Below are 15045 nucleotides of genomic sequence, written 5' to 3'. Positions count from 1 at the left end.
TAATGATAAATCCCAAATGTTGCTTATATTTCGTGACGTCATTTGACGTTGCAACGTCATTTCAGCAAAATAACAAAATGCGATTGGTCAATCGAATGCAAATAAGCCAATTAAAACGCTTAAAAAGAATATTACAAATGTGTAAGATAAAATATTCGTAATGTTTATATTAAATGGAAACAGGTTATGGGATGTGATAAAAAAAAACGTCTTGTAGTGTGCCTGTCAAATGCTACTTATCAAATAAACGCGCTAAATGTTTCTATTTTTCAGATAACTACTTATTGAACGGGATCATGTATTATGTGGGAAACGAGGTGCATGTTAAGTGTTTGACAATCCATAGTAGCATATTGTAACCAGCATTTAAAACAAAGAGGTCTCGGAGATTTTATAAAGTTCTTACAATTCCATTTTAAGTGAATTACTTTTCATCACACATCTTTGATACCAAATCGTTGGGAAACTCTGATATGATATAGACATAATTTGTGGGCGTTTGAAGAAGCATAATGTATTAAATCTTATGTTTGACTTTCTACCTGGAAATACGATAAACAGTAACAACTAAGAACAAGGCGTTTGCGTAAAGACGAAGAACACATGTGACGAATCATTCAAAATATAGCCATTACTTCACTATGCACTATGCATCAAGGGATTCTGTGATAACTTTCTTCAAATGTTCTCATTGATCTGTGTCAGAAGAAAAACTAAGGTATCTAGGGTCAAAACACGCTGAAGTCTAATGTTACACATTTTGATTAAATAAAAAGACAAACGGGGGCCAGCGGCCGGACAGCAAAGTTTCACTAAACAATTATCAATTGCATAGTCTGATACGTTCGGTCTGATGCATTCATCGGTTGCCATCCGATGCTTGTGTTTATCCTCAAAAGAGGAACATAAAACGAGTTATTTTCCATTAAGACAGTTTAAAAATGGGTTACAGGGTACAACATTTAAGTTAAACGCTTCTACAAAACGTTTCTTTATTTTTTGAGAGTAACAGTTGTTTTTAATGTAAGAGGAAAAATAGTCATGCCTGAAATTGCTATAATACTTTTATTTTATAAAAACAACGTGATAACACTTTCAAGATCATGACCACAACTTACTTCCATCCCTTTTATATTTAAATATGTTGGTGTGTTTTTTTTCAGAAAACCTTAACTAAAATCAGATATGTGCATTCTTGTTTAATTTGAATTCGTTTATTTGATCTCTTGATTCATTAATATGACTGTCCAGTTTAACCCATTTATGCCTTGCGTTTAGAAAAAAGGCATTGGCAAACAGCGTAGACCCACATGAGACGCCACATGATGCGGCGTCTCATCAGGGTCTGCGCTTTTGCTTAAAGGAATTTATGTAAGAAATATTCTAAATATAGAAATAAATATTTATTAGACATCCCTAATTTTGAAAATAAATTGATCCAATATAGAAGGATGGGAGAGTCCACTAGGCATACATGGGTTAATGATTTCTGTAACAACAGCTGGTGTTACCTAAACATCACATTTTTTGTCTGAAGAATAACATAAATAAATTTAGTCGATCTAGCTATAGTGCATTTCATTTATGAGTAGCTTTATAGAACGTTATTAGATCAATAAAGACGAGATATAATATATATTTTTCATGTTCTGTAATGATTTGTGAGGTGGTGTAAACTAGCATTTTTCGAATAGATACCATAAATATGTATAAATCTTGAGATAATCTCGAATAAATTTTGGGTCATGGTGTCGTAAAAAATAAAGCGAGCCAGAAAACCATATTTGTTCTGTATCTAAAAAGGTTTTCAATAAATTAAACACCATTATGTTTATTAGAAATGTAAATACCCATATTAACTATTAGTTGCTTTCTATGGGCAATGTTTAAATTGAATGCAATTCATGCCTTTCATTACTCAAACTTTCATGAAAGCATGTGAAGACTTGTATGTTCGCATGTGAAGACTTGCATGTATGCACGTGAGGTTTTACCTTGTATACGCAATATGTTGGACGTCGCCTATATTACACTATAGCTTTATTATTATTATTATAAACCTGATTTATAAAGCACCCTTTCATGTAATAAAACACGTTCAAAGGCGCTGACATCAAGGCCAGCAGATTGACATATGACTTTATACATTGAGTAAGAGTTTTAAATAAAGGCAAGAATAGTTTCTCACAGCAAAATAGTGCAATACTCTGGGAGATTTTTAGCTCATACGGTCTGAGGCTAACTTAACAAACTAGCGATATTTTAACATACACCCACGATACTCTTAGTGATGCTTACTCAAGACGCACACTCCGTTGAAGGCTGCTGCATCGGCAAGACATATGCACATGCTGGTCTTAAGGTCACAAGACGCGTTTTTGTCCAATGGACACTTGCTGCCAGTGTCACAAAGGCCTCCATAGGATCCGCCTGAAATGCAGCTATCAAATGGATCTTAAGGAAGAACTTCAGTCAAACTGAACGTGCGATTATTGCATTCACAATTCATAAAGCTCATACTGTAAGTGATGCGCTCTTATTGCAAGGATAAACATGTATATACATTTCAGGTCATTACTAAGATGATATAGGTTTATAATGTACAACAAGTAAAGGGCAGTAAACATTGCTCAACTATATTTAAAGCATGATAAAACATCCAGTACCGGCGACTTACCATCCGCAGTCAAGTTTTACCAGTAGTCAAGACATAATTACACACCTACTACTTTGCATGAAAATTGATTTGTTTGGTACATGGAACAAAATGTACAAGAAATAACACGAACCCTTATTTGTACTTATGTTAGGTACACACGCCGTTCACAATGTCAGTGCCAGGCCTACATGTACACAGCTTTGCGATAGGATCACAAACAGCGTTCTTGTCCTTGGAGCATGTATCATTGTTACCGTCACACCTGCCGCCAGGTTTTCCATCTGTAATATAAATAAGTGAAACTCCAGCTGTTGGAGCAGTATTACATTCTCATTATAAACAATTAGTTTGTCCTTTATTTAAGGAAAGTGAACAATTGCCTAAACAGTACGAATATTAATAAATTAAAGACCGATATGCAACATTTTAAAGAATAAGCACATTTGGTTTTCTTTTATATTCGATAGTTCTAATGTGTTCTTGATTTTTTTCTATGCGTGCTTTTTGGCGTGTCTTTAAACAAATGCTCTTGTTGATTTCAATATTTTTTAATTTAATCAAAACGTGTAAACGCTGCTTTTTATGACCTCAGACAACGTTAAATTATACCATTAAAATATAATATGTTTAAAGCCAAATTACGTATCTGTGTAAATGTATCAATATTTGACAAATCGTTGGTCCTTTAAAGGCCTCAATGAGTAAAGATGACGATAATTATGTTGATGATGATAATAATTGTAAAAGTATTGCTTCTGCGTATAATGATGATGGATAATCAAACGCTCGTTTGTGTTAAATACTGACTTGGGTTGACATCAAATTTCGGAACCAGTAAAGGCTTCATGCAAATACACACGTTAATAAAATTGTAAACATCAAACATCAAAAGCAAATGCTCGAATTTCGTGAATTGATTATTATCTTAGAATGCAAGTCTATTTCCTATTTTATTACAATATATACACAGTGTCTAACCATTATCGTCTGAATGTATGACATTTGAATTTCAAAAGAACTTTACGGCCTAACCTCTTGAGACTTTTTAAAGACAAAAATGCTGATAACGTTAAAAAGCATTTTTTTGTTGGACATGTCTATGATTCACTCAGGTTAAGTCCGTATGTACAAATTGACAAAATATGTAAACGCCCATTCAGCCATTCACTTTGATTAGTGTTTCATCAGTGTATTATGATTAATTGGTGTATTTTTATTCGCATTGGATGACATAATACAATTATTTAATGGATGTGAACACCCGTCTTTGCCGTTAAACAAAATGGTTTGACCCCAATAAATTGACAATACCTCCCTTTATGTAATGGTTTACACTTATTGAAGAAGAATGACATTGGCTTTACAGTTAGGTCGAACAAAGAGGATACATTGGACGTGTGGAATTGTTTTTTTTTAATTTCAGGGCCTTCGGTCTCTTAGAGTTCCCGAGTGTTGTATTAGCTGATAAGACTACCTTATGGATTTGAAAGCACTGTTTATAACTAAATAAAATACTAAGATTGATTCTTGAGTATTACACACATCTCTATTTCATCGAATTACGCATCGATTAAAAAATGCCGTAATTTTTCATATCGATAACGTTACTGAAAAGGGTACATTTTGTGTATGAATATGAATAAAGGTGAATTTGTGAATCATGCTAGATCAAGCAAGTGGCGCTGAAAACATGGTATTAACATAGCCAATAGGTAAAAATCACGTACCTGTCTGACACCAAGCTATTACGCTCGGTGTACCACGACACGCGCATCTTGATTCCGTTTCAGATCTTTTACGTCGAGTTGCTTCAGTAGTAGTTTGACTAATTTCCAAGCAAATCGAGATTTCATCCATTTGCTGACATTGGATATTGTTGTTGCATAATGAACCAACGACTCCTGAAAATAAAATGTAAGAACGGCGTGTCAAAGATGCCTAACTAGACATAGAACACATGGCGATTAGGGAAAAATTGTTCAAACCAATTATATGGGAAACAATATGATTTGCAATAAAATACAGATTAAACAATTTTCCAGATTCAAACAATTATCTTACCTGGGCATTGACATATTCCGTCGGTAAGACTCTCGGTAGAAACACCAGGAATGCATTCTTTTACATACTCAGCGTCCTCGCACATATTACCTCCTCCAAGATCACACTCCTCTCTCGTGTCAGCTAATGTATTTTAAATATAACAACAACAATTACAAAAACTTGCTACTAAAACTTACCGAAAAATAAGTTGACTACTCCAACAACTATTACTACTACTACTAAATATGTTTTTCATACATCTCTTATAATTAGATATTAACACAAAATTAATAATGCAATATATTACCTAGACATTCACAAATTCACAAAATTAACCTTACTTTCGATTCTATGATTACATAACATTTATCAGAACTAAAATGCAAATTAATTTGACATTTAAAATAGACGTTCTTACGATCATGTCTCGCTTTAACAGTTCCAACGGTGGTGAGCAGCAGAACAAGAAGCCAGCTTGTCATTGACATGCTGGGGTAAGCCATGGTCCTTTCCTACTGATAAGTCGTGGCTAATGTGAGATAATTTCAAGTTGTATAACTAAATAGTAAGATGACTTACGGAACTAATTTATTATATTATTTATTTGCCTAGAGGCTAAGCTCTAGGAGATTGAGTGTACAGAAACACTCCCAAAAGTGAGAAAAAATAATTTCAATATAATGTGTGCATTAATGAACACGAATATATTAGTTTTATAATGTACAGTCAAAGTGATTTGTTCGGATGTTGCAAAGCAGGTAACAGATGATGAGAGATCTCAAAGAAAGCACACGTGCCATATTCTGAAAACACAACAATGTGTAATAGACCTTGTTTGCCTGATTTCTCAAATATGTCCGCTTTCTTTAAAACATACTGTTACCGCTTGAACAATACCAGGTCTGTGTTTTTCACTTCTTAATTTTATTTGATGAAAATAATTGTTGGTTTTGTATCTACATATTGCAACCAATATGTCAAATATGTGAAGGGTTTTAATCACAGCTAAGCAAACTGACTATTCTAAAAAACGGTAAAAATCATAATGCAAAATACTACTTCTGGCTAAGAAAAAACATTAAAAAAATCCACTTATTGATGTCTAATGTCAACTGATTAGTTAGAATTAGAAAGTGTTTGTAACATTTTTCATCAATAATTAAATAGGTCGATAAATATAACGTTGTTTAATTGGTCCAGTAGAGATCTGCTATTTTTTTTTAAAGAAAATCTGTTAACAAGTACCTTCCATAGACGCATCTTATATCATGATAAAATATACCAGCTATAGGCAAATGTGGGATCCTTTAATATTTATCATGAAATTAAATTACATCCATCGACCTTCTTGGTAAAGAAATCGATTCGTGTTTAGATCCCATCTCACATGGACTAAAAGCCGAACTGAAAATAAACTTAATATCGACGTTATTATTGCAAAATTATAAACGTAAAAATAATGCAACAAATTATTTAGATACACATATGTCCATTAAGGGCGGGCGGGGTTATCACCCCTTCGTTTAACTTTTTCCATTACTTTTACCTGTCAAATACACCCTCGAATGGCGACTCAATAGATTTGCAAATCATATATACCCAAACACGAAAAACTTGTGCGCTTTCGCGCTAAATCCTAAGCACAAACCCGTGCAATTTTCGCGCTTAACCATTTCCATAATCTCTCTTCTAAATAACATGTATAAAACCATACTATACCGTGTTTATCAAACCGAGAATAATTTCATGCAATAATTAAGTGTTGAATATAAAGTTTGACTAAGAAAGTTACGATATACAATTGAGGGAAAACATGAGTACGATTTTCTAAATATTATACATCTAATGTACTATTTTGATAACTATGTAATTATTGTTAAAATGACAATATGAAAACAAACACAATTATATGTACGATATGGACTGATACAGGATTCTTGTTCAAAAACACACGTCATGAGTAATATACATGTACATAACAAAAAGTACAATTCCTAGTACAAAATCCAAACAATCTAAAAAGTCTAAACATGAAAACAACTAACACACTAAGATAAATCATAAATGAAGGGTGTTTGTCATACCTGTGGATGTTTTATGTATACTTGTATTACGAAATGTACACATTTAAGTTTAAACATCATGTGTAAAAGAGTTGCCACTGAGAATATGGCAAGTTATGTTACAACAATTTGTAAAACTATTAATTCTTCTGTGTATAATCTTTTCCAACAGACATGACATTTTGACAAAAATAAAGGTTGATTATGATCAAATTCATTTTCGAAGTAAAGAAAATCCGTGATTGACATCTAGTTAAGTCTTTCTGGTATACGTCTGCAATGTACCAACCGAAGACAAGCTTATTTTCAAGGTCGCGAATTAATACCATACGTGTTAATACTGAATGCTATCGTCATTGTTTCTTAGAAAGTCAAAGTTGTTCAACATATGTCGTTCCCAAACTGGTATATCTAGATACTGTATGACAAATAAAATCGTTTCCATATTAATAACCAGATTTCAACATGTTATTAAACATTCGCATTGTAGTTGTTTTTTTTATTAAATCGTGATAAACTTTTGAAGAAAGGTAGAACACGGTTTCAAACATGTTTTTTTCTTATGAATAGCACATTTCATTTCAAGATTGCAAGCAAATACATATACAATATGAACAATAATACACAAATGTTATGTAAACATATATTAAACGAAAACAATGCATCACATCTAAGGTTATCTACATTATGCATGTAATTGTGTGTTAAAAAGCATTTAAGAAATACAAAACAATAAGAAAAAAAGAAAAATACATTTTCCAGTGTGTAAAGGCAAGCAAAGATGTATAAATTTCATGGTATACATTATGGTAAGTTATTATGAAAATTCCATATAACGACAATTTAATAGCCCGAGCAAGGTCATTAACATGTTACATTTACCAGGGATAAGGGTATTGCGCCTGACCGCCCCCCCCCCCCGGTATTCAGTTGTGGAAAGTTAAAACCCGGGATATCAGAGAGTGGTAACTGTCCCCGATGATAGGTACCGCCATGTTATTGCCTAATTAATGCAAGCTGCCAGACGCTTGCTGTTTTGTCTTCGGTTTAATTCTTTGCTCAGTGTGTGTAAGGCTAGCTTGGTATACATTATATCTTGTCAAGCCATTGTATGAAAAAGATGTTGCTCCTTTTAATTGTATTCATTGGTGAATAATTTGTTCCGCGACCTTTTATTAAGCTCTGTTAAAGCTTCGCTCTATCAATAAGAATACTCTTCTTAACATGAGCTTTTTTCAGTAGAAGATGACATCTCATCCGCATCAGCTTGTCCTCAGTCGTCATATCAATGCCAATTTTGCGTCATCGGTACCACAGGAGACAACCGTAAAACTGCCGTCACGGTCCTTGATGGGCAGGTGTCTATAATCTGTTCCCGGTCGGTCAAAGACACACACGGACAACTAAGGCATAAATACTGTTGTCGCCGGACCCTGTGCGTTAGCTATACGGTCTATCCCGGGCGCTATCATCTTCCCTGAAAATCACGGATCAACATGGCAGTTTAGGAGGAACTTCCCGTGTTGGCCTCCCGGAGCAAGAAGAAAATTCCAGGACGTCACAGGACCTACATGAATCACCACGGATGTGCACGGTGACAACACGGTTGACATTATCCGTGTTAATCCGTCGGCTGTATGGGACTGGGACTACAGCCATATCTCCTTACATTACGGTCTGATTTATTTTATTAAATACTTATTAGCATTTGCGTACAGTAGTTGTCTACATTACCTATATAACTAGCATAGAAACCATGTGTATCAGAAGTTATATTTAAAACATAAATAAGTTTCGCATACATACTTGTTGTTTGCAATCATGAATAAACAAATTAGACGAGTTGATATCATTTAAATCTTGCAATTAAAGATGCTTAAAAGGTGCATACGAACGTATTTCATTTATTATACATATCCATTATAATGCGTTATCTAATCATATTAAAGCTTGGGATACCGACAAATTAAAATTACGTCTATCGGATTAGTATTTATATCAGTTTCTGAAAATTAGCACAAGTTTTTTAAAACTCCATGGTCATGAAATGATATCGTCAGAAGGTAATCTGGGTTAACAGGTTAAAAATGTTCCTTTAATAGGTTTGATTTCATCACAGGTAATCGTTCTGTGTACCGGTAGTTTCTATTCTTTGAAAATAGCGTAGTTATTAATACGCCAAATTTCTGAAAATGAAGGTTATCAATTCATATTTGACACCCAAACGTTATTTTATACCTTGGCGAAGTTATTCGTGCTGGGTTATTTGTAACGAAACGCTGTTTGCGAATTAAATTAATAATTAAGGTTATAGAAATTTGTCAACGCGGTTAAAGTAAGTTTTTGTACTTTGTATATAAACGGGCTAAATTGCTTTTGGCAATGAAATTCAAAATTATTTTTTAAAGTGTATGTCTTATTAACAAGATTATCAATTAAAGGTGCGTCACACTTATCTGGATAAATAAAGAACGTGTTAATATGTAAAATATAAAAAAAACATTTTTTTTTTGCTTTTTTGTATGTTTTTAAAAGGAAAATGCAATGATACTATAATGCATTAGATATTGCAATAACACTATTATTGAAGTAATTTCTTCAATAGAAAATTGTTTTACTCCTATGATAACTTTAGTGAAATTCGATAAATATTTTTCAGAAGATTGATCGGATAGCTGTTTTACAATTGAATTATATTATAACATTTGGGTGTTATAACAAAGAGAACGGTTTAGAGACCACATACAGCACAAGATGTCGACGGCTCCAAAAGAGCTTTATTTTGATAACACGTGGGGTACAACAGGATCCAGCATGGAGGCGCATAATTATCAGGAACTCAAGAAACCAACTTGCACTGGGCGTTGCCACTTTAAAACGCTAAATTGCCAGGAAGTATTTGATAACGAACAAAGAACAAACAAAAACACTACCGGTTTCAAAGATCGTAATGCAGTGAGAGCTAGCAAACTCAGAGCAACTACATGTATTATCTGTACTTCAGTTGCGTTTATTGTTTGCTGTGTCGCAGCTTTAATTGCAATTAGCATGACCATCCGACAGCAGAAGACGATTGAGGAATTGCAGACGACAACTGAAAACCTGCGCAACCGACTTGCGCAGTTGGAAGGAAACGCTAAGCTCTGTCTGCCATGTGCAGAACTATCATTGAGTCCATTTCCGGAAGGCACGCCCGAAGTCTCTGAACTGCTTAAACACTATGACAACGGTCAGCAGATCTGTTGCGCAAAAACGGTTAACCAGACGTCGATATTCCTTAATCTGGTACGTAGAACATAATTTATGCTATTGATTGCAACGACCAAAACTCTTTATATTTTTTCACTGATGTTTGCTTGTGACGCCGTTTCGGCTTTTTATTTACTTCTGCTTCAAAGTTTATAATTTATAAATTTAAATTTTTTATTCGATCATACCATTTGATTTGATTTCTTAGATTATATACAAAAACGTGAATTTTATCGAGCTTATAATTAAATATAAATTTAAAACAATAATTTATATTTATTCTGATTTTATATTTGCAGTTTGCAAAAAGGAAGCAACTGGAGAAATGCGCACAAGGTAAAAACAATATTTTGTGCACTGTCAACTTGTTTGGCTTTTCATCTATAAATTCCTTATTAAAGATCAATTGGCGATTCCTATTGACACTCGTTTTCGAGTAAAGATAAGACGGACATAGATTTTGCATGCGCATTAACTGCATTTTTTTGCTACAGATGCCATCAATGCAGAGAATCGTCCATCCGGAAATTGTAGCAGTTCTGGATCCCCGAACATTCCTACTGGCAACGCATTCAGCAACGTGTCTGCGCATATGCTGGCTGGCCCTCAGCATTCTAACCTGTGTAAGTAGCAATCGGATGTATTCTCTTGTTACCGCGTGACCCTATGGGTGCAACATTTGGCGAGTTGCCACTGTGCCACTAGGTTTTTTTTATACTTAACTGCATATATTCAGTATTTTGTTTAATTATCAGTCCGAAACGTTACATACGGTTTATTGTTTTATAAAAGATAACTAATTGACTAAATGATATTTTCTTATAGTCATGGAATTTATGTCGCTTGTTTGAACATAATATATGCTTTTTATTTATGACATTTAAAATGTGTTTAGTAATAGCTCTTGGTATGATATTTTACTTACAACTGATGCAAACCTGCAAAGATCAATTTGGTGTGCAATAATTATCAGAAATCAGTCTTATTTTGCCGTTGCGTTTTAGTTGGCTTAATTATGTTTACATCACATTTGACAGTCTGTTACGCAGAATGAAGAAATTTAAATTCAGAAGCCGCAATTGCGCAGATAGCATAGCACGTGTTCTGGACAAATGTGTCTTGTTCTGTGAAAATTGGGCAAAATGCAAAATGCATGTGCGTAAAGGGTCCGCACAGGCTAATCAGGGACGACACTTTCCGCTTTAATGGTATTTTTCGTTTAAAGGAAGTCCCTTTTTACCGAAAATCTAGTTTAAGCGGAAAGTGTCGTCCCTGATTAGCCTGTGCGGAATGCACAGGCTAATCTGGGACGACACATTACGCACATGCATTAAGCCCAGTTTTCTCAGAACAAGACACATATTATATTATGTCTAGTGACAATAGGTTTATCATATAACCTTAAATTCGAAAATGATTTAATCTTTAATGTAGGTATACACGTGTTCGAGAAAAATGATGGGAAACATTTTGATAATAGTATCTGGTGTTCGTGCGTCTGATGTGCAGCTATCATTTAGCGTACAACTCTTACATTTGTCCACCCTTTTAATTAGGGCAATACGAAGAAACCTATCAATACGACATTCGATTGACGTATTATATTTCAGTTGATAATGTACGCACAAATATATATTACACCGCTAGTTTAAATCAGGAAGTAGGCAATTTATAAAAGGCCCGTCTATACTAACGTTTAATAGATCGGATAAGCTATCAATGGCATACTTGATTGCAAAGTTCATTTGGTTGTCATAAGATTAATTGTTAAGTGCATGTACTTAACCCATTCAAAGTCTAATAACGTGAAATTGTATTATGCAATCTTTTACAGATTGAACTTACATTATATTTGTTAAATTGTTAAGTGCAATCAGGTTTAAATCGTGATGTATTAACCTCGTGTATTCACACTGTCAACCTTTAAAATGGAAATAACCTGTAGTAATTAAATTGAGTTTTATATTAAATACTCACACATTTACAAACAAACGCAAACGACGTACAAGCAATAGTGTTTTGCACTGAAAGCAACCGTCAGCTGTTTCATATTTCAATTGGCATGAACGTAGACTATATTTTGCTGACGCTTTCGCAGCCTCTGACGGAAGAATCCGGAACTGGAGTGTCGGCCCGGTGGCTCCCGGAACTCACCTTACCAACATCAAGCTCTCCTCGGACAACCACTCCGTCGTCATTGCGGAGTCTGGCCGCTACTTCCTGTACAGCCAGGTCAGCTTCTTAATATACTACAACCCGGAAACGCCGCTTGACTCCCGGAGCCCTGCACAGTCCTTGTTCCACTCCGTCTTTCGATATAACTTCATATACCCGTTAGGCGATGAAGAGCTGTTGCGAAGTGACGTCACACAGTGCTGGGAACAGAAGAAAGACTACGGACGCTACACGAGTTACGTCGGCGCCTCTGTCCCACTGAATAAGGGCGATCTGATCTATGTCAAAGTATCCAAAATCGGATTCCTTTCGAGAGAAGAACCGGGTTTAACATATTTCGGGTTGTTTAAAATTGGTTGAATCATGCTTTGCTATGATTCTTTGTGCATTGCTCAGTAATATTGCACTTTATTAATCATATTTAATAGAGCTTTCATTTATTCGCCGTTTCAAATACGTTTACATCCTCATATTGATCTCAATTTTCAGCTGTCGGCATCATATTTAATATTAAATATTGTGAGAAAGAGCAGGGTTGTATTTTAGATTACAAGTGGTTTGCGCGCTGCGTTGAAAATGCCCAACAGTAAAAAAAATATTTCCCCCCAAAACAACATCAACAAACGACGTAAGAACTTATTGAATAAGCGCATAATAGTAACAAGGCGACGAGATCAAATTGCTAAAAAATGTAACGAAATCATTATCTTACAACGTGAGGGTTTACAATTTCCAGAAAGATAAAGAAAATACATGTGTGAGTCCAATAAGGTCAATGTTTTGAAACTCAATACGTTCTTGCTGAATTAACGGATTGCATCCTAGCTGTTTTCGGACGTCGTAATCTGGAAATCTTGTTGTACAATTGTACATTTGAAAAAAAAAGATCACTCTTGTTTCAGACAACATGTCTTGTCTGGTGATTTAATGAACACTTGTAATTTCAAAAGATGTTTGAAGCAACGTGCAGCGTGCTAAGTGTAAGAGAGCCCATATGCAGTTTGAATACTGTTCAACAAAACGATTTTACATAATTTAAGTATAGATCGGGTATTTAATACCTTTTACATCATAACAGTTATCGTATTTGTATTAGTTATTCTATTTTATCTTATGGGTTGGATCGAAGAAGTTAACTCAAAGTGTTGTTTGTAATATTTATAATTCAATTGTTGTATATTTAAGAATAGTTCGAATTTTGATTTGTTCGTTTTATGTTTTTGTATTGCGTTCAGTAATATACAGATGTGCTCAAATTGTTATGACATGATAAATGCATGTGTTGAAAAATTAACTATATTCTGTTGTTAGTTCATTATTTGAACGCTTTAAATAAATAAACGTTTTATAAACGATATCTTCATTTAGGAACTTATCAGTTTGTTTTGTTAAGAAATAGGCATAACGTATCTGACATAACATATACATTTTTGCAAAAAACTTAAGTTTTTATCCCTTCAAGGCATTGCAATCATAAGTATATATTACCAAAAATTAAATTTTAGCCGTGTTCAACTTGATACAAAAGTGAGAACAGGCGACCTACCCATAAGAATTTCTATACTTTACACAAAGGCACATTCTATTGTAAATAATACAACGATGCCAGTAGTTTTTAGACTTCGTTAAAACTCATACAAGAAAACATATAAACACGGCAATGACTATGTACATCCTTAACCCATTTATGTCTAGCGTCTAGAAAAAAGGCCTTGACAAACAGCGTAGACCCAGATGCGGCGTCTCATCAGGGTCTGCGCTGTTTGCTTAAAGAAATTTCTGTAAGAAATATTCTAAATATAGAAATAAATATCCTAGACATCCCTAATTTTGGAAATGAGTTGATCCAATTTAGAAGGATGGGAGGGTCCACTAGGCATAAATGGGTTAAGTGGGAGTTATCGTTCGTGTGCTCTGCACTATCACTCAAAGCCCTCGATCACAAAATGAAGATTCATTTGAATACCTTCAAAAGTTCTTCAGATATATTCCACACACCTTATTGTATAAGTATACCCATATTAAAAGGAGGAAATATCTTTGTTTATTTTCTACAAAGACTGGACAATTTCGCATAATTTTAAATATCTTTCAGTAAAGCCATCGTTGTTTGATTAACCTCTGTTTAAAAACATTTGATGAGCATGGTGGTAAAACATTGTCGCTTTACAATTGACATCATTGTTTGTTTTTTTCGTTTTAAAAAATTATACCATGAATGTGTTCAGTAATTTAGAAAATGATATAAATTTATTCCATTCTCGAATCACACGCGGCTTTTTTACTACATACAAAGGGAGAGAATTGACTGTGTGCTAGTCTGCAATTATAATGTTCACAGCTATTATGCTATTACAGTATACATAAATTTAGAGTGTAAAAGTAAATATATAAAATTTGCGGCACAACAATTCAACACAATTTCAAGAGGCATGCAGTAAACTTTTTTTTCAGATGAGTTAGCCTATTAGGAAAGCCCTTAAGTGAGACCAAGAAGTGAAGCTTTTCAGCTTTGATGATGATGATGATGATGATGATGATGATGATGATGATGATGATGATGGTGATGATGATGATGATGATGATGGTGATGATGATGATGATGATGATGATGATGATGATGATGATGATGATGATGATGATGATGATGATGATGATGATGATGATGATGATGATGATGATGATGATGATGATGATGATGATGATGATGATGATGGTGATGATGATGATTTCTGTTGTTATTCTGGTGGAGGACACCCACACACATTAAAAATCTTGGAATCTAAAAAGAGCATCTTAAAGTATCATATACGGATCTTTAGTCTTCAGGCAAATAAATACCTTGTTCACTCACTT

At 34.2% G+C, this 15045-nt stretch overlaps 1 protein-coding gene across 1 annotated transcript; it reads left to right on the top strand.

The window, feature by feature from the left end:
* The first annotated feature begins 8944 nt into the window (after positions 1–8944).
* Positions 8945–13488, top strand: LOC127836303 (tumor necrosis factor ligand superfamily member 10-like). The gene is made up of 5 exons (XM_052362824.1): positions 8945–9100; positions 9425–10050; positions 10314–10350; positions 10509–10637; positions 12113–13488. The coding sequence occupies exons 2-5, from the start codon at positions 9520–9522 to the stop codon at positions 12547–12549; spliced, it is 1134 nt and encodes a 377-aa protein (XP_052218784.1). The 5' UTR covers positions 8945–9100; positions 9425–9519; the 3' UTR covers positions 12550–13488.
* The last annotated feature ends 1557 nt before the right edge of the window (positions 13489–15045 follow it).

The sequence above is a fragment of the Dreissena polymorpha genome, chromosome 6 (genome assembly GCF_020536995.1).
Source record: "Dreissena polymorpha isolate Duluth1 chromosome 6, UMN_Dpol_1.0, whole genome shotgun sequence".
Taxonomy (NCBI): domain Eukaryota; kingdom Metazoa; phylum Mollusca; class Bivalvia; order Myida; family Dreissenidae; genus Dreissena; species Dreissena polymorpha.
Note: the sequence above shows the minus strand (reverse complement) of the source record. Positions and strands in the feature narration are given on the sequence as shown.

Coding starts and splice junctions, on each gene's coding strand:
- LOC127836303 (XM_052362824.1), top strand. CDS start 9,520: ATGTCGACGGCTCCAAAAGAGCTTTATTTTGATAACACGTGGGGTACA. Junction 10,051..10,313: donor CGTCGATATTCCTTAATCTG/GTACGTAGAACA, acceptor TTATATTTGCAG/TTTGCAAAAAGGAAGCAACT. Junction 10,351..10,508: donor ACTGGAGAAATGCGCACAAG/GTAAAAACAATA, acceptor TTTTTGCTACAG/ATGCCATCAATGCAGAGAAT.